Below are 18383 nucleotides of genomic sequence, written 5' to 3'. Positions count from 1 at the left end.
TCTAATCCTGCATAGCGATTGAGGCACGAGAGCGATTCGCATTGCCCGTCGTCCGATTGCGTCGCTACGGCTATCCAACGGTTCGTGGCATCTTCAGGGAGGCGACTAGAAAACGGTCTGGGCTCATTGGACACCACGGCTCTCGCCTACGTGGCAGTAGACGCCTGTAATGTTGGCCTGTCTGCGGCCTGGTTTCCCTGTGCAGCGGTGGAGGAGACAGAGCGGTGGAGGAGCGCACCGCCGGGGAGAGCCCACAACGGCAGTGGCAAAGCCATTCAAGAGGAAGACGTGGCGCGAACATGAGGGAGGTCTACTCCTCCAACCTCCTCAAGGTGCTCCGGCTCATTCGCCGGGTCATCGCTGTCTGCCGCAGCGGCGGTGGGGGTGGCGGCCCAGCTGCGCAGCAGACGGGGTGGGCAAAGGCGGCGCTAGCAAGGGGGCGAGGTCGGGACAGGTGGAAACGCCGCGGCTGGGGGACAGGGTTGCATGTAGGTGCAGACGGCGGTGACTGGGGCATAGGGCGGGTGGTGGCGTGGAGGACGGGGGTGGGGCGGGTAGAGGCGGCGAACCAGGTGGAGGCTGTGGTGGCCGAGGGAGCCAGTCAGGGCAGGTGGAGGCTGTGATGGCCGAGGGCGCCGGTTAGGGACCCCTAACCCTAACTGACCGCCGTTTTATATCCGATCTCCCCAACGGGCCAAACGGCATGTACATCAAGGAGAAGGCCTAGGTGGGCAGTGCCTGGACGAGCAGGCCACAAGGCCGAATGGGCCTCAGCCCAAATTGTGCTCGCCACTAAGAAAATTGCAAAAGGGCTCCTATGCATCCGCTATATTACATGTTCCTATTATTAGCATGCTTTGGTCGCAGAAGTTTCGATTTTAGGCCCTAGGTTATTCTGTAATCGCACTTTTAAATGCTATATTATGGAAAATTACTATCGAATCCCTATGGTTATATGAATTAGCACCGGTGTTCACAGCGCCAAAGGTGCTGCTGTTTCGACGTCAGCACTACTGCGCGCAGCTGAGCGCCCCCCTAGCTAGTTCTACTAATGCAGCAATAAAAGAATGCCAGCACGTCATAAGCCAAGAGGAGAGAAAAACAGGAGCTGATAAGGCCGGACAAGATAAGGCACACATGCGCGCGATAGGCACATTTACGGCTCAAATTTTGCACGACAAAAAACGTGGGCATAATCAGGTGTCTGAGATATTTGCATAATCCTGTCATGGTGTGATCCTTCCAAGCTTTTATATTATACTATACTATAAATGGGCATGGGGGGCTCGCGCTACTTCCACAGCGCCACATCTGCACACAACACACAATATATAGGATCCAGGCAGTACATATCCAGGACCGAATCACGCATGGCGGCCTCCTCGAGCCCAGAGCTTGTGCAGGCGCACGTCGAGCTCTGGAACCTCACCTACAGCTACCTCAAGTCCATGGCCCTGCAGTGCGCCGTCGAGCTCGGGATCCCCAACGCCATCCACCGCAGCGGCGGCGCCGCCTCTCTCCCCGACCTTCTCGCCAACCTTCCGGTGCCCCAAGCCAGGAAGCCCTACCTGCCTCGCCTCGTGAGGTTCCTCGTCGTGACAGGCGTCCTCGCTCTTGATGCCCCCGTCGCCACAGGGGACAGCGGCGTGTATCGCCTCACGCCGCTGTCTCGCCTCCTTGTGGACGACGCCCGCGCCAACGGGTGCACCAGCCTCGCGCCGTTCGTGCTCGCCCAGACCAACAGGTACCACGTCGGGGCGGCCATGCACCTGTCAGAGTGGTTCAAGGGCGGCGGGGACGACGACGATACGCCCTTCAGGATGGCGCACGGCACGGACCAGTGGGACGCGTGGCGCCGCGACCCGCAGGTTAACAAGGTGTTCATGGACGGGCTGGGATCCGACAGCCAACTCACCCTGGACTTCGTGGTGACTCGGTGCGGCGAGGTGTTCGACAGCGTAGGTACGCTGGTCGACGTCGGCGGCGGGAACGGCAGCACGGCGAGGGCCATTGCAAGGGCGTTCCCTCATGTCAGGTGCTCGGTGTTGGACCTCTCCCACGTGATCGGTGACATCCAGCCGTCTGATGGCGTTCAATACATAGTAGGTGATATGATGAGTTCGATCCCTCCTGCTGACGCTGTGCTGCTCAAGGTCGTATATATATATAATCCTCCTAAATTATATATAACCCTTACTTCACCATGCATTAAACACATGCCAGAGCGACCCTGTGCTCTTGATCTTGCTGAGTTTTTTCGTCTAAAAATCGCAGCATGTCTTGCATGACTGGAACGACGAGGACTGCGTGAAGATCCTAACTCAATGCAAGAAGGCTATTCTTTCGGAGAAACCATCAGGAGGGAAAGTGATCATCATAGACACAGTCGTCGGGTCTCCTGCCAATGATATAATGTTCCAAGCCCAGGTCACGTTCGATCTGAACATGATGGTGACGACACCGGGCAGGGAGCGCGACGAGCACGAGTGGCGCAATATATTCATGGCCGCGGGGTTCAGGCACCATAAGACGAGGACAGTCCTGGGGTTTCTGTCACTCATCGAGCTGTATCCATAGCTACAAAATAAAACAACAGCACGTACTAGCCACAAAATATGTGTTGTGGATTCTATGATCTGTCATTTGCTGGCCAGGCCCAGCTGTGTCAGTCAGTTTCACAAAATAATTAAGTAGTAAACTGTACGCCTTCAGTGGCTTAGTGCCAGACGATCATGGCCTGGCCGGTTGCATGCATGTTCCTTTAATGGGAAAGAACGAATAATAATAGCTCACTTGAGTTATTAATCGCCTTTTTTTTAATTTTACCTGTACTTGAGAATGAGCTAATCTCGTGCTCTACGTGATTGCTTCCTGAAACATGTTGTGAGCAAGCCAACCGCCGCATCCTGCAACAGAGGCGGAGCTGTTGTTCCAAAGATTTTCCTAGTGTGTATAACGCGTAAGACGCACTCATACTTGGCCTTTCGAGGTTGGGCCTCAAACTCATCGATCCAAATGATAAGAGACGGGAAAACAACAACAACAACTGACAAGCACGTACCTTCTCATTTGTAAGAGCATCTCCAGCCATAGCCCCTAAAATAGGGTCCTTACTTGCTGAATAGGGGCCAGCCCCAACTCTTGGGCCCTCAAATCAAGGCTCCAACTTCAGTAGCACCTCCTTGAGAGCCCCTACTTTTTTCCCTCTTGTCACTGACCACAGACCCACCTATCAGCCTCTCACTCTCCCTCACACACACACGCGCGCGGGGCAGAGACGAGCGCTGACGCGTCTGGGGCCGGCGGTGGTCTAGCCGGCAGTGAGGGTCGGTGGAGGCGGCGGTCTTGCGCGTGCGGGCGGGCGGCGGGTGCTCGTGGGGCCGTGGCGGAGGAGAGCGGGCGGCGACCTGGCTTGGGCGGCGGGTGCTTAACTCAACCGCATGTGCAAATTGTTTCCAAGGGGCCCACTTTCACTACTACAGAATGAGTCTTTAGCTACGGCCGTTAACTCTCAATAGCAACGGATTTAACGTCCGTTGCAATTTTTACATCGCTAATGGCAGTCATTGGCGACGGGTCCATATCCGTTGCCAATGACCACTTATTGGTGACGGTAAAAGACATTTTTAACAATGTTTTTGGCACTAAGACGATCATTGAACATATTTTGGAGCATCACATTTGGGGCTGGGAGGTGAAAAGAAGAGGAACCGACACCTAGTCTGCCAAAGCTGCAGACTGGTATTTCCTGCTGCTCGGACCCTGACTGAACCGGCCTGGCTGGTTTGGGACCTGGCCAGGCCGGTTTTCTGTGCGCGCTGCTGAAGTCGGCCTCTGGGGCTTGAGACAACCCGCCAGGCCGATTTGGGACCCGGCTAGGGCGGTTTTCGGCCCCGTTTGCTTCGCCGAAAAAATAAGCTGAAATATTATTCCGGCTGATTTGTTGTGAGAGAAAAATACTATTTCGACTGAAAAGACAAGCCGAAAAGTACGGATTATAAGACAAGCGAATAGGGTCGTGCTAGAGTCCGAACCGATTACTTTTCAAATCGGTTTTGGATCTATTTCACGTAGGAAACATGGAGATTATGCTTGGACTTGTTTTCTACTAGGATAAGACCACTCCCTCTCTATATATCAGAGGATCATGACCAATTGAGGAATCCAACGTCCAATCGTCTTTTTACATCTATTACACCTTTTTACCCTACTTTTCCAATCTCTTGCTATTCGTTGCATCTCTCTACGGCATTCTAAGTGGCCTTGCCGATCTTAGGGCAACCTTATGTGTGCATCACCCCGATGGATTCTTCCGAGAGGTGTTACCGAGTTTTTGCGGCCAAGGACGGGCTCTATATCAGCCTAATCGATCTCTAGATCACGTTATTTATAGTCCGGTCGTCTCCCCTTCCTACGGGTTTCCAGTGACACATCAATCGTGCCCCTTTCTTTTCTCCGATTATAAATAACGTGATCTCTTCCTTTGTCCTTTATCCCTCGTCCCCTTCTTTCTAATTAAAAAAAGGGGGCGGTAAGGCGCCTGTGGTTTGACAGGCAGTCCCGTTAGATGGCGGTTGCGCCATGGAACTGGTTCATTGAAAGTCTATTACAGTGCTAGCTAATCAAGTACAATGACCACAGCTCCATACTCCCAATTATACGATTACTTAAAAGACCAACAACGGCGGGCGTGGACCCAATTAGTCAACCGCAGGTAGCCAGCCTTGAGCCTGTGCCGCAGATGCCAGATGGTGCACGCATTGTGTGCAGCAGTAAGGTTGTTTGGCCGTGTGCATCAGACAATTATTTATATATAATAATCATGAATTCGCAGTAAGTGCGGTCGTGGTCGTGGTCGATCGTGGCCCCAACCAAAGCCACCGGCGACGGTGACGACCTTGACTTCAGCGATTGAGCCGTGTGCTGATGTCCATGCAGCATGCGGCCCATGACTCCATGAGTGCTTGCTGTCGGTGTGTTCTGTTCACCGTCGCTGCTCAAATAAAACCGTCCTTGATCTCACTGTCGTGTCTTTATCACATTCACTCTCTCTGTGATGATCGGGTCCTGGGGTCCCACTCTGATCTCTGATAGCACCACTGGGGCCATCAGGAATAGAAGAGTATGGAACAGGCAAAAGCAGCAAACCCCCGTGTGTGGCCGCGGTCCAAAGTGGCATCTCAGATGGAGATGGCATGCCGACACCTTTCGCCCCGATGCGTGGCGCTCATACGGCATGCTACACGTATGAGTAGGTTTCACTTTGTGTGGTCATCCGTCCTGCTGCACACAAAAAAATCTTTGTGAATTGCTGCTGCTGTCCCTTTTATGCTGAGATGCAGCTGCTCTAGGCAGATTTTTCGATTTTTCTTTCTTTCCTTGTGCATGTCGTTGTTAGAATATATTTGAATTTTATCATTGGCATAAAGGACTACTATTTCCTTAAGCAACCTCAACGGCTTTCGACGGAGCCACGACAACAACATGCTTCAATCATAGGGCAATGCTACAGTGCTCCCATTACCGAAAATATCCGTCCGTATCCGATCCGTTTTCATCCCTATATATGAGCATCTCCAAAAGCCTTTCTAGAACACACTCTCTAAATTATTGTTATGAGGATCATTGGCACAAAATCGTTTTCTATTTCTCTCTGCTCTCCAATGGATTTTCATTACCCAGTGGCGTATGTGGACGTACGGTGACTGGTCACGGCATCAGATATGCACTGTCGTTGTTCGCGTTCTCCATAATATGTGAGTGAGGGCACCCAAGCCTACTTCTAGTAACAGGCAGCAACGAAAATATGCCAAACCGGTGATGAGTATAAAATAAACCATGCATTCCACGGTTTGATTCCGTGCAGTGGAATGATTTTACAAGACAAAGTGCCGTGCGTACGTGGACGATTCCATGCATTCCACCGCATCTGCTTTTGTTCCAAAGCGACGAAAAAGCTGGACACTGATGGTGGCACGGAGCCACTCGACTTTATTCCATGTCCAAGTCCAAGTCTCTAATTAAACAGGCTAGTAGTTGGTCTTTATTTATCAGAAAATAGAAACGAAAACGATTTGGTCTCGCACTGATCACTTTTCAGTGGGAGTGTAACTATCGCCAGCTCACGGGTCCACCTGGACTGGACCCATCAGTGTAGTTCACTCAATCCGAGCCGAAAGACGCGCCTATTCTTCAGAACGGCCCGCGACGGCGTGGTAACCTGTAGCCCATCCGACACGAACGCCTGGCTTGCTGCTGAAGTAGTTATCCTGACAGAGAGCCTTTCTAAAAGAGAGAACACACACCAACCAACTGGTCTCTCCCTCTTCAACAAGATTATTAAGAGAGCGGCAGTGAGAAAAAAGGATAACTTGCTGTACGGTATATAATGTGTAGTAGTTTAATTATTCACGAGCATCATTTCTAAAGCAGCTAGCGTCACAGCTCTGCTCCCATGACGATATACCGAGAATTAAGTTTAGGAGATGCGAACCCAATCCAGAACAACAATCGTTGGGGATTTGACTTCGCCAGAAAACATAGCCCTGGAACTCCAGAGTTGATTATCAAAATGTTATGACAAAGTTTGCCTGCAGGAGTCAATAGCGAAGGAGAAGTTTTGACTTCGCTCGAAACAAGCAAAAGAGTCAAAGAGGTTCAAGAGCAAAGACATCTTTTGACTTCGCTCGACATGCAAAGTCAAAAGATCCAGAGCAAGAACTCTCAAGTCGGAGATACGGAGACATCACTGATAGAAGTAACTTTGAAGATTGACAAGACAACGTGAAGAATGAAGTCTCAAAAAAGTAAAAAAGACAACTTATTTGCCCCGGTAGTTTAAAGGGGTGGTATTGATTAAAGAGAGGGGTAGAATGGTCATTTATATAGAAATTACAAAGGCTATGACCTCTATAAATATTGTCTCTGACATATACAATACGATCATGAATTGAATACAACTTTACACTTGTGTTCAAACTTGGTGTTTGTCCGATTGTTTTACCCAATAGCAATCAATCAGGAGAGCACGGTTGCAGAGCCACAGCACAAACTAGTTGTGTTTCACGGTGTGCAGTGCAATGACCTGCCAGCCTAGCTATGACAACTTTTTTGTTCCTCCTGGCCAAGCACTAGTAATATGACACAGACAGCACATGTGGGTTGACATGGTTCCAGTGGCGGATTCAGAAACGGGCTGTGCCCGGGCTAAACATTATGGGTGTGTTTGGTTCATTTTCTCCACCAAGCCAGGCTAGCTCTAGGCAGCCTTAACTAATGCAACCAGCACTTGTTTGGTTGCTCTGTTCTAGACGAGCCTGGCTTGGCAAGATCGTGTTTGGTTGCCAGACTAGTTCTGGTGCATTCACCGCTTCTTTGCTAAGGTGAGCTCACCTCCATCTTCTCTGGTTTAGCAATGGTGGGGAAGAAACATTCGCCGGTGGTGGAAGCCGATTCGGCGGAGGAGGAGGCCGATTCGACGTAGGAGGAAGCAGATTCGGCGGCGTCTCTCCAGATCCCGCCCGAGGAGCACTGGCCCCTCACCTTGCCCGTCTCCTGCAGATTCTGCCCAAGGACGCTGAGGAGCTAGCCGGCGTGTGGATTGGATCCCGTGCGGACGCTAAGGAGCTGCGTGGTGGGGAGGCCTGAAGGTGATGCCCGCCACCGAGGGGCCTCGCGTGCACCGCCACGGGGGGCGCGCGGGCGCCACCGCCGGAGGCCACACAAGAGCCGCCACCGCCCGGGGAGCCGCACGGGCGCCTCATGGATCCGCTCGAGAGCTCCTCCTCTTTGGACGCGGTGCTCCTCCTCCGGTGCAGGGTGAAGCCTAGGGTGGCGGTGGTGATGCTTCGCGGGGCACGACGAGGCGGCGGCGCTCCACCGGGGCGGCGTCCGAGCTCCTCGGTGACGCGACTACGAGCGCGGTGGGGAGGTGAAGCGACTGCGAGTGTGGTGGGGAGGTGGGCGGCGGCGGCGCTCCACTGGGGCGGCGTCCGAGCTCCTCGGTGACGCGACTGCGAGCGCGGTGTGGAGGTGACACGACTAGGAGCGCGGGCTTAGCCAAGGCTGGCTCAAGGAGAACGGTCGATCCTGGCGTTTTCGCGGAGCCTGGCTAAGAGGCTATTGTTGCATTAGCTAAGCCTGGCTTCAGGGTCCGACCAGGCAACCAAACAATGGTTGGCTTCATCTAGGAAGCCTGATTGGGGGAAGCCACCCAACCAGACACACTCATAAGGCTAGAAATCTTACTAGCCGTAGGCTATTACATATAACATAGTTTTAAAGAAGATAAACCACCATATTGATTCAACCAGCTCAAACAATACATAGAACATTGAAGCTATAAAACCAAATAAAGAGCCTTCCATGACAAAAAAATATAAAAAAAACTATATATGCCTTCATGATTCACACCACTTATACCGACGTCCTCGTTGCTACATGATTTTTTGTAATTCATTCGAGCGTTAGTTTCTGTACCCTAAGATATAAAATGTTGCAGCTGCAAAGTAACATTCGCTGAACAATGAAAAATTAGGAATCTAGGGAGCAGGGAGTAGGGATTTGGAGTTCTGCTAGATCTCACCTGCCTGCCTGCCTAGTCTTGCTGGCTCGCTGCCACGGCAGGCCTGGCCGCATGGGTGAGTGGGGGCAAGGGCGGACTGCAGGAGGAAGCGGAAGACTCGCCCGTTGCGTCATGCATCGACTCGCCTGGAGAGGGGAATCGCCGAATTGGGGTCATTACGCGCGGCCGCCGGCTAGGGCTAAGGTTGCAGGCTGTTGGGCTGCCCTCGTGTCGGGGTGGGCTATTGGGCTGGCTGGCCTTTTTATCATGTTTTTATGAAACCTGTTCCCACAGTTTTTGTGCCTCGCCCAGGGCTACAGTCGGGCAGCCCAGGGCCCAGATCCGCCCCCTGCATGGTTCTGTACTTGTCAAGTTCATTCACACCACAAGTGGCTAACAACACCCACGGACAATGGTCCGACGGTCCCGTGCTGGGTCCGGTCTGACAGACGCTTGGGGCTGTTTTTGAGCAACGGCTCTTGAGCCTTTGTGGCTATAAAAGGAGGGGTGCTCCGGCTTTGGCTAGTGTTGATCACTTTGGGGATGTGTTGTCCTTGTGTTGTGTTTAACTTTGGGCCTCTACTCATATACGTTTGATAGTGATCATCCGATTAAGTGTGAGAGCAATTTCCAGTGCGTTGTATTGAGTGATTGCATCGAGTGGCACTAGGTAATCGAGTTGCAAGCCGATGGTGTTTGTTACTCTTGGAGGTTACCACCTCCTAGACGGCTTGGTGGCGTGGTCTCCATCGAAGCACGTGTGGTGATTGTGCGTGGCTCCGGAGAAGGCTTTTGTGAGGGGTGTTGTGCTTGCCCCGCGGGAGACACGAAGAGCAACTCTAGTTGAGCGAGACGTGAAGAGCGTCAAGTGGTCTGGCTGGGTCGAGTGCTAGAGCCCATGGTGAGCACTCCACGTGGGAGAGTGTGACTTGAGGGTCACCACTAGCAAGAGGACCAGCGGCAACCTTGAGCTTGTCTCAACAGGGATTAAGTGGTTGACAAACCACCGAAACTCGAGATAAAAATCATGGTGTCATCATCTTTCCATTGGTTTGCAATGTCCATACACAAGCTTGTATTCACTCGTTCATATATTGTGCTTGTGTTGTTGCTCTTGTGTAGCTAGCTTGCTTGTGTAGCATAGTTGTAGCTCCTGTAACTAGTTAGCTTGTGTAGCATAGCCCTCATGTGGCATACCACTGCTCCTTAACCCATGTCCCAGTAGATTCCTAGGTCATTCCAGAGACCGACCCGAGTGGCCCGCTGGCCTCTCCTCGATGGAGATTCTGTGGGCATGGCTCAGGGCTCATCTGTGTTTTCTCCCCTGGCTCTGTTTGATGCGAGGCAGCCTCAAGCCCTTCGTGGGCTAGCCTTCGAACCCCGGTCGGTCGTTGCTCATGTTGAATGAGGCAACTGCCGCTTCGTGACGCAACACGGAGTGTTGTGATGCATTTAACTGCATATGCGATGCTTCGGATGTATGGGATGAATGAATGTGAATGCGTGCATGAATGTATGAATGACAGCAGATGAATGAATGATCATATAAAGAAATAGTGGGGGTTTGGTAATGTTACCTTGATGACTTGAATGATGGGGTTTGAGGAGCTCCTATCGGATATGTCCGACCGGGATCCAGGCTCATTGTTCGTGACGGAGTCAGCATGGCCCACATGAGGCATCCCTCTGTAGCTTGCCTATCTCTCGGCGTTCGCCTGAGCCATCCGATCGATTCAGGAAGCCCATTGGTCTCTCCTGGGCGGAGATCCCATCGTTGGGCCCTTCCAAGTCTTGCCTGGGAAGACGGAGGGCCGCCTACGTGTGGTTGCACCTCTTTTCCCATGCCCAGCATGCGGTAGTGGTGGGCCATGCCTAGGCCATGTCTTGTCTGAGCAGGCACCGTCTCGTTGGGCGAGGTGTGTCCCATTGGTCAGGGCACGTCCCGTCGTATCCCATCCGCATTAAATGGGGGAAGGGAGAGGGTTTTTCGCCCCAACCCTTCGCCTTTCCCCAATCGTTGCGCCTTCTCCTTAAATAGGGGAAGGGAGAGGGCTTTTCGTCCTGTTCCTTCGCCTATTCCTCATCTACTACCTCTTCTCCTTCTTTCTTCTCGCCAAGAGCATTTGAGTGCCGCTGTGATTCCTAGGAGAAAAAGGGGAGAGTGAGGGAGAGGAGAAAACTCATAGATCCATTCATGAATCCATAGCACAATGTCGAGCTAGAGGTCATCTGTTGTGAGCGAGTCAGTGCTAGCCGCCTTCGCCGCAAAGGGGGTGCTACCGCCGAAGGAGGTGGTGCACTGGAGGGCTCCTGTAGGGGAGGATTTCCCGTGACCTCGGGACAGTGAGGTTGTCTCCTTCCTCGCCTTCCATGAGTGCGGGTTAGGATACCCCGCGCACTGGTTTCTATGTGGGCTCCTCAATGAGTGGGGCCTGGAGCTGTAGCACCTCAATCCGACTAGGGTGCTGCATATCGCTAGCTTCATCACCGTGTGTGAGGCCTTCCTCGGGATGGAGCCGCACATAGACTTCTTCCGGCGGATGTTCTCTGGTCGAGCTTTGTCAGAGGGGAAGCCGCTCAGGATCGCGCTGGTGGGGGGCTTCGCACTGCAGAAGAAACCGAGCGTGTCAGGCTCGTACCCTGCGTACACCCCCTATGATTCCAATCAGGGGTGGCACAGGAAATGGTTCTACATCAGGAACCCGGCGAATGCATCATTCCCGCCCTTCATCGGTAGGAGGCCAGAGGGGCAGGAGAGCTGGTCGTGGGGCCCCGCCAGCCGGCAGAAGAAGCTAGAGATTATCGGGGAGGAGCTCTAGAAGCTGTTGTAGCATGGCCTTGATGGGGTGTGGGTGTTTCACACCTTCTTCCATCATCGGGTCATCCCGCTAGCGGAGAGGATGACACCGATGTGGCTGTACTTCGGCCCGACGGACACCGAGCGTGTGTCGTTGGTTGAGTTAGCGAAGGATGAAGTCTAGAGCCGACTCGACCGAGTGCTGCAGCTGAGGGCCAAAGAGACCCTTGATGGAAAGCCTGGACCTCTTCACGCCGCGAAGGTGTCCAAACTGGGGACTCGCTGAAATGAGATCGGGGTGCGCGCAGTTTTTTCCACTGATTTCACTAGTAGTGGTAGGGCCATCCCGTTTGGATGATCATATACATTGCATACAAATGATGACTAATTAGGAGAGATCGAGTTGGCGGCATCAACCTAAACCTAGAGTGAAGCTTAGCTTGAAAACGCGAATTTCTGCTGCCGTAGTATACCCCCTTGGTTGGACTTGCATGTTTGTGATGTAGTTAATCCCGGGGATCAAGTTTGTTTATCATATATGTCTCGATTATTTTCCTTAATTTGTGGATTTATGATGTGTTGGGAAACAGTTTGATCTTGCAGGCCGTGCACAGCAATTCAGAAAGACTAGTGATCGAGCCAATATAATGGCGAGTCCTGGATCTGTGGTATCCTCCTTATTCATCATGATGAATAAGAAAACATACATCTTGCTTCGCATTGAGTTCCTGGTGGTTATGGTCACATTTCTGTTCCTTGCTATGTCCATCTTGGACATCTTCCGTCGCCGCTTTCACAGCCCGATTATCATGTCCATCTTTAACATCCTGGACACTGTATCTGACTCCATAGTGTTATACATCCTCGGAGCCATGAAAACAGCAACGATCAAGAATCAGTTGTTCCCAGTGTGGGCCATTGTTCTTGTCAATTTCCGCAACAGCATCGATTTCATCTCTGGGTATGGTGTTCCTGACAGACGGGGTCGACGGTTCACCGAGTGGAGAAATGTAATCAAGCTCTTGGGAGTAGGATTCCTGAACGGATCCAGCGATTCCAAGTTTTTGCTCCCGCTCTGGTCACTCTGGAGCTTGCAGGTACTGAGGAGCTTCTACAGATTCCAGACACGCAATCTAGCGGTTCGGTCCATGTGGCATGGCCACAGTTCAAGCCTCATTTCAGAGTACATGCGAACTGATCGTGAACCTGGCAACTTCAGAGATGCAGACTGTGACCCACAGACAATGCAAGGATACAAATACTTGGTCTATGGAGAAACAAAGCGAAGTGTCACGCTGAAGAAGCCTCAGTATGTTCTCCGTATAGACCCTTACAAGCAGCAACGGAGGAAAAGAAGCAACACAAGCATAGATACACTCACTACACTGGACAAAATTTGGCAGTCTGATGGCCACCTTCTGCACCGCCACAACGACAGTAGTAGTCAGGGGGGTGACGACTTGAAGGATCTCTCCCTTGCCTTTGCGTTGTACAGGTTGCTCCGGTGCAGGCTTGAAGATGTGAGGCTGCATGAGGACGCCATTCGCGTTAACCAAAAGCTGATCAGAGCAAGAATTGCTGAGGAGGAGAATGACATGCGCACCTTTAGGGTCATGGAACTTCAGCTTGCTTTCCTCAATGACTACTTCAACACCCGCTACCCGATGGTGTTCTGGTGTGGTCTCCTTTCACTCTTCATCAGCCTCGCGCTGTCTGTGCTGACCTTTGCTGTGGTATGCTGGCTTTCTGTGGACATCCGCAGGGTGATTAAACCCCCAGAGGGTGATACCACCCACCATGTGCATGGATTCAACGTCGACGTCAGTATCACTTGGGCATTCATGTTTTTCATGATGTTCAAGGAGATATGGGAGATAGTTACCTACTTGCTATCGGACTGGACAAGATTACTCCTCACCTGCTTATACCAACGGTGCAAGAGTAAATGCGTGAGGAATAGGTTTGCTGAGGGAATAATACTATCCTTCTTCAAATCTAAAATTATTAGCGAACGGTGGCATGGTGTCATAGACCAGTATGTCTTCTTGCATTCGTATGATGGCAAACCAAGAATTTGGAATCTGATGCACAAAGTAACAGTCGGAGTGGTGGAAAAAAAGGATGAAGGGGCAGAGCTAGGTAAGGCCATCAGTATTCCAGATTGCCTGAAGCCTGCTATTCTGGACAAGCTTCGCTCTCTGAACCTTACGCATGGTTACCTCGCCAAGACGATCAAGTCACTGCCAGAGGAAGGACAGAGGGAGAAATACCGATGGGCCTGCTTTCAACTGCCCACATGCTCTCACATCATTCTGGTATGGCACATCGCCACCAGCCTTTGTGAGATAAAGCTGGCTAAAGGCAATGGTGTCGATCTAACAAAACCTGGGTTCCTTTGCGATCTCTTGTCATGCTTCACTACGTGCTGCTCCTCCAAATCATATCTTATGGACGAAAACAAATTAAGTGGTAAGCTTCAGGAAAGCTACGTCATTGCAAATAGCCTGTCGCGGTACTGTGCATATCTGCTTGTTTCAAAGCCTGAAATGATCCCTGACAGCTTCCTCGTGCCCAAGATGGTACTCCAAGAAACCATTAAGTATGCTCGTGATCAAATACTGAAAGACCATGACTCGTTACAGAGGAGGTATGACAAACTAATGGAAGAAGCAAAGAATGCTGCTGAAGAAGAAACTGACAAAGTGATGGCAGAAAGGGAGAATGTTCTGCGACAAGGTGCCATTCTGGGATACCAGCTCATCAGTTTCGAGAGTGAAGAAGACCGTTGGGTGATCCTGTCCGAGGTATGGGCAGAGTTACTAGTACACCTTGCCCCTAGTTGGAATGCAGCGTCACACAAGAAGTCCCTTGAGTCAGGAGGCGAGTTCATTACGCACATCTGGGCATGGCTATGGCATTGTGGGATTGATAAGAGCAAACTGTGGCCAGTGGAAGATGTTCCTGATGACAACAATGCCCCTGGAGCACGAGCACCTCGGGACGACAATGCCGAAAGTGGCAATGATCAAACTACGCAAGAGATGCAGCAAGCTGATGCAAAACCAGGGGGGAAAGAGGAAGCAGACACACCTAGATCAGATTTGGTGCAGCGAGCTGCAGGTGCACAGGGGCAGAATGGTAAGGCGGAGAATGGAGTCCCTGGAAAGGATGGGATTAATGTGATTACTCAAACAGACTTTGTGGAACGTGCAGGTGTGAACGGCACATGGATAGATCATCAGACTGAAGAGCACAGTTATCAGGAGGACACGGAAAAACAAAGACAAATGGTGGTGGTGGGTCGAAACACGCATGCAGAAGATGCTGGTGAAGGGATAGCCAGCGTGCAGAGTGAGAACATTGTAACAGGCAGAGCCATGCCCTTGCCTCATCAGAATGTGGTTAGAGGGATGAAGAATCTCGGGAACACATGCTACTTCAACGCAGTTCTGCAGAGCCTCCTTGCACTTGGTAACATGCGTGTGAGCATGTTAGAACCAGATGCTCTGCCTCCGAAAGGTTCACTTGGCCAAGAACTGAAGAACCTCTTCATGGAGACAACCTATGGCAACAATGATGCCAGCATCCCGCTGGTGCCTGAGAACCTCTTCAATATTATGTGCTCACGCAATTCAAAATTCCAACGCGGCGCGACGGAAGACAGCTACCTCATGCTCATCTCCTTGCTTGATGGTTTGCATGATGAGGAACCAGGAATGATCGAGTCCCTCTTCTATGGCCAGGATGGTAAGAATCTACGCTGCAAAGCATGTGGGCACGCTACATATAATGGCGGAGAGAAGCTTGATCTTAGTTTGGCAATACCGTCAAAGAAGCATGTATCAGTTGAGGACTGCTTGGACTTGTATGCCCTGGGGAATATCGAGGATTGGCTCTGTACAGACTGTTCTGCTGCCGGAAATGCCTCTACTAAGCAAACTGAGCAGTCAGACAGTGGAACACACCTCAAGGCGCAACCCAGCTATCCACCTAATGGGAAACAAATAAGCATACCAGACAACTATGGAGATGAACATCAAATGGAACAAAGCCAGAAAGTGCAAAACAAGATATGGACAACTGTGGCAAGAGAATCTAATAAAATATCCAAGGCACCACCTGTACTAATTATTCAGCTGAAGAGATTTAACTATGATCCACATGCACCACATGATAAGACCCAGAAGTTGGGGGAACCTGTGATCTTTGAGGAGACACTGGATATAACGAAGTTCATGCACCCCAGGTATGGACACGTTTATTCAGTTCAATATGACTCTCTTTTCTAATAACATTTAGTACTAATTAAACAATTTTCATATGAATCTGAAAGAAGTTCTTTTCTAACTTCATTTATAAATTTTATATCTTTCGTAATTGTCATGTTCTCATCTTCAGGCATACAGAAAATGAAAACTACAAATATCATCTTGTTGCTGTCATTGTACACGAGGGACAAACATTGGATGGAGGACACTATATTACCTTTGTGAGAGCGAGCCGGAGTGGGTATCAGCAGCAGGTGAGTGGTGCTGCTAGCACATGGTTCTGTGTAAGTGACGAGCACGTCCAAGATGCCTCTCTAGAGGAGGTACTTGAGTCTCAGGCCTACATTCTTTTCTATGAAAAACTAAATCAGCCAAATGCTAATACAAGTCTAGAGACACACAGCTCATCGATCCCTCATCAGCAGAACAATAAGCAATGATGGAGAAACTTGGAAGCAATCTTGCATTAGCCTTTTGAAGTGCTTGAAGATTTTAAGTGACAGTTGCGGCTTCCTTTCTTCATGGAAATTATAGTCCTTCTATGCTGGAGTATTTGGACACTCCGCAAGGATCAAATATTTCGTGGCATACAACCTTCCTTGGAGCGATGTAAGGTCATTTTCAAGAAAGAATTTGCCCTCTTCATAGGGCAAAGAAACGATACTTCCCTTTGATTGATAAATGGCTACAAGCCTTGTTGTAATTGTTCTTATCATCTCTCTTTCTTTGTTTATTCTTAACCTTTTGTTGGACCTGTTTTGTTTCTTTTAATAATAATTTCAGTAGGGGAATCCCCCTCCTGTTCGCCTAAAAAAATGTGTGCATGCTATGCTACTAGCATAGATTCATCTTTCCTATTCCTTCAGCAATCAGTTTTTATTTACCTGCTTGCACTAATGCCAGAAACACGTTGGAGCAAGATGTACAATTGCCTCCTCATAATTCTTTAAAAATACTAGTAGACAATTAGACATGCATGTCTGGCACGCACGTCTCTAACAAAAATTTTCTTCATAATCGAGCAATAACAAATTAACAATGCAACTTTCAAGAAGTCAATTCCTATATCATATAGACAATATTCCTAATCAATACATATGGTCCATGATGTCATGGAAACATGTATCGATACGATAAGTATAATTGTCGGAATCATGATTCAATTGTATAATTTGTAAGCTGATAGATAAGTACAAAGGCATGACTTCAGTTTCAGTGAAAGATGGAAAAAGCTCCCTGTTGTGGAATGATCTATGGAATATGGTATGGTCCTAAAATGGCAATTTCTACATCTATTCTCATTTGCCAAAAAGGAAGCCATTACTATCTATGAAACAAAGAGGATTCAGCACCTGTACTCTAGTTTTCACCTTCCTCTATCTGCTACAACCAATTTGTCCTCCTCAGGGATACTCTGGACAGTTTAGTTCTTCAGGATGTCCATGATTCTTGGGCCTACATATGGGGACCAAGCTCCTTCTCCTCAAAAGGGCTTATAATCATCTAAGTGGAAGTATGCCATCCCACCCTGCTTATTGTTTACACCATATTTTAGAATGATTCGTGGAACCTGAGAGTTTGAGAAGGCGCTTCAAGGTCACGATGCACACGGAATTGACCCATGTGAAAGGATCAAGATGTCCAAGAAGGGGGGTGAATTGGGCTAATTCTAAATTTTTGCAATAATTAAGTCCTACACTTAACCCATTTCACCCCTTGTGCCTAGAATGTGTTTCTATTGTTCTCCCGCACAAAAGTTTTGTACCTTAAGTTCCAATCCTACTCTAGCATGACAATTCTAGGAATGTAAAGACATGAAATGAATTGCTCAAATGTAAATACTCAAAGTAAAGAGAGGGAAAGGAACACGGCGATGTTTTTTTGAGGTATCGGAGAGTCGCCACTCCCCACTAGTCCTCGTTGGAGCACCCGCGGAAGGGTGTAGCTCCTCCTTAATCCATGCAAGGATCAAGTGCTCTCTATGGGCTGATTCTTTGACACTTCGTCGCGGTGAATCGCCCACAACCACTCACAACATGACTTGGATCATCCACAAGCTCCGCCGGATGATCACCAAGCTCCCAATCACCACCGAGTCGTCTAGGTGATGACGATCACCAAGAGTAACAAGCACAAACTCTCACTTGACCAAGACAAGCCTAATGAGAAAGGTGGATGCACACTTGCTACTCCCTATGCACTAATAAGGTCCTTAATCTTGGATTATCAAATCTCAATTACCCCACTAGGCTCTTACTCTCCCTTGCACTCTAAAGGTGTTTCTCAGCTGAATAAATGGGCAAGAGACCTCAAATGGACGAGATGGATATGTATTTATACCCTCCATTCAAACCATAATGGTTGAGGTCCAACTCAGCAAGTTTCAAGGTGACCGGACGCTCCGGTCAGTAGTACATGTCACTGTGTCAGAGAGAGCCGTTAGCTCTGACCGGACTCTAGCCTGCGTCCGGTCAGCACCCACCGGACGCGTCCGGTCATCAAAAACCCTCTCTGAAACCTTACTGATGTTGACCGGACGCTAGCACCCAGAGTCCGGTCATTTCTCTGTTCAGCGTCCGGTCAGTGGTCAACAGCCTGTCCACGGTGCTACAGATACAACAAGCGTCGCGTCCGGTTAGCACCGGTGTTCAGCGTTCGGTCGCACTCTGACAGCTGCTGCCGATCAAATGAACTGAACGAATTCTCTAAGCTATGTTCGGTCACAACCAAACTAGCGTCTAGTCAGTCATTTGAC

General features: G+C 50.0%; 2 protein-coding genes across 2 annotated transcripts; both read left to right on the top strand.

The window, feature by feature from the left end:
• The first annotated feature begins 1157 nt into the window (after positions 1-1157).
• LOC136483099 (flavonoid O-methyltransferase-like protein Os11g0303600) lies at positions 1158-2820 on the top strand. Its single transcript, XM_066480204.1, has 2 exons — positions 1158-2153; positions 2275-2820. The coding sequence occupies exons 1-2, from the start codon at positions 1272-1274 to the stop codon at positions 2575-2577; spliced, it is 1185 nt and encodes a 394-aa protein (XP_066336301.1). The 5' UTR covers positions 1158-1271; the 3' UTR covers positions 2578-2820.
• A 9187-nt stretch (positions 2821-12007) lies between these two features.
• On the top strand, positions 12008-16068 carry LOC136481085 (uncharacterized). The gene is made up of 3 exons (XM_066478459.1): positions 12008-14317; positions 14711-15606; positions 15759-16068. The coding sequence occupies exons 1-3, from the start codon at positions 12008-12010 to the stop codon at positions 16066-16068; spliced, it is 3516 nt and encodes a 1171-aa protein (XP_066334556.1).
• Positions 16069-18383: the final 2315 nt, after the last annotated feature.

This window comes from Miscanthus floridulus, chromosome 9 (genome assembly GCF_019320115.1).
Source record: "Miscanthus floridulus cultivar M001 chromosome 9, ASM1932011v1, whole genome shotgun sequence".
Classification (NCBI taxonomy): Eukaryota; Viridiplantae; Streptophyta; class Magnoliopsida; order Poales; family Poaceae; genus Miscanthus; species Miscanthus floridulus.
Note: the sequence above shows the minus strand (reverse complement) of the source record. Positions and strands in the feature narration are given on the sequence as shown.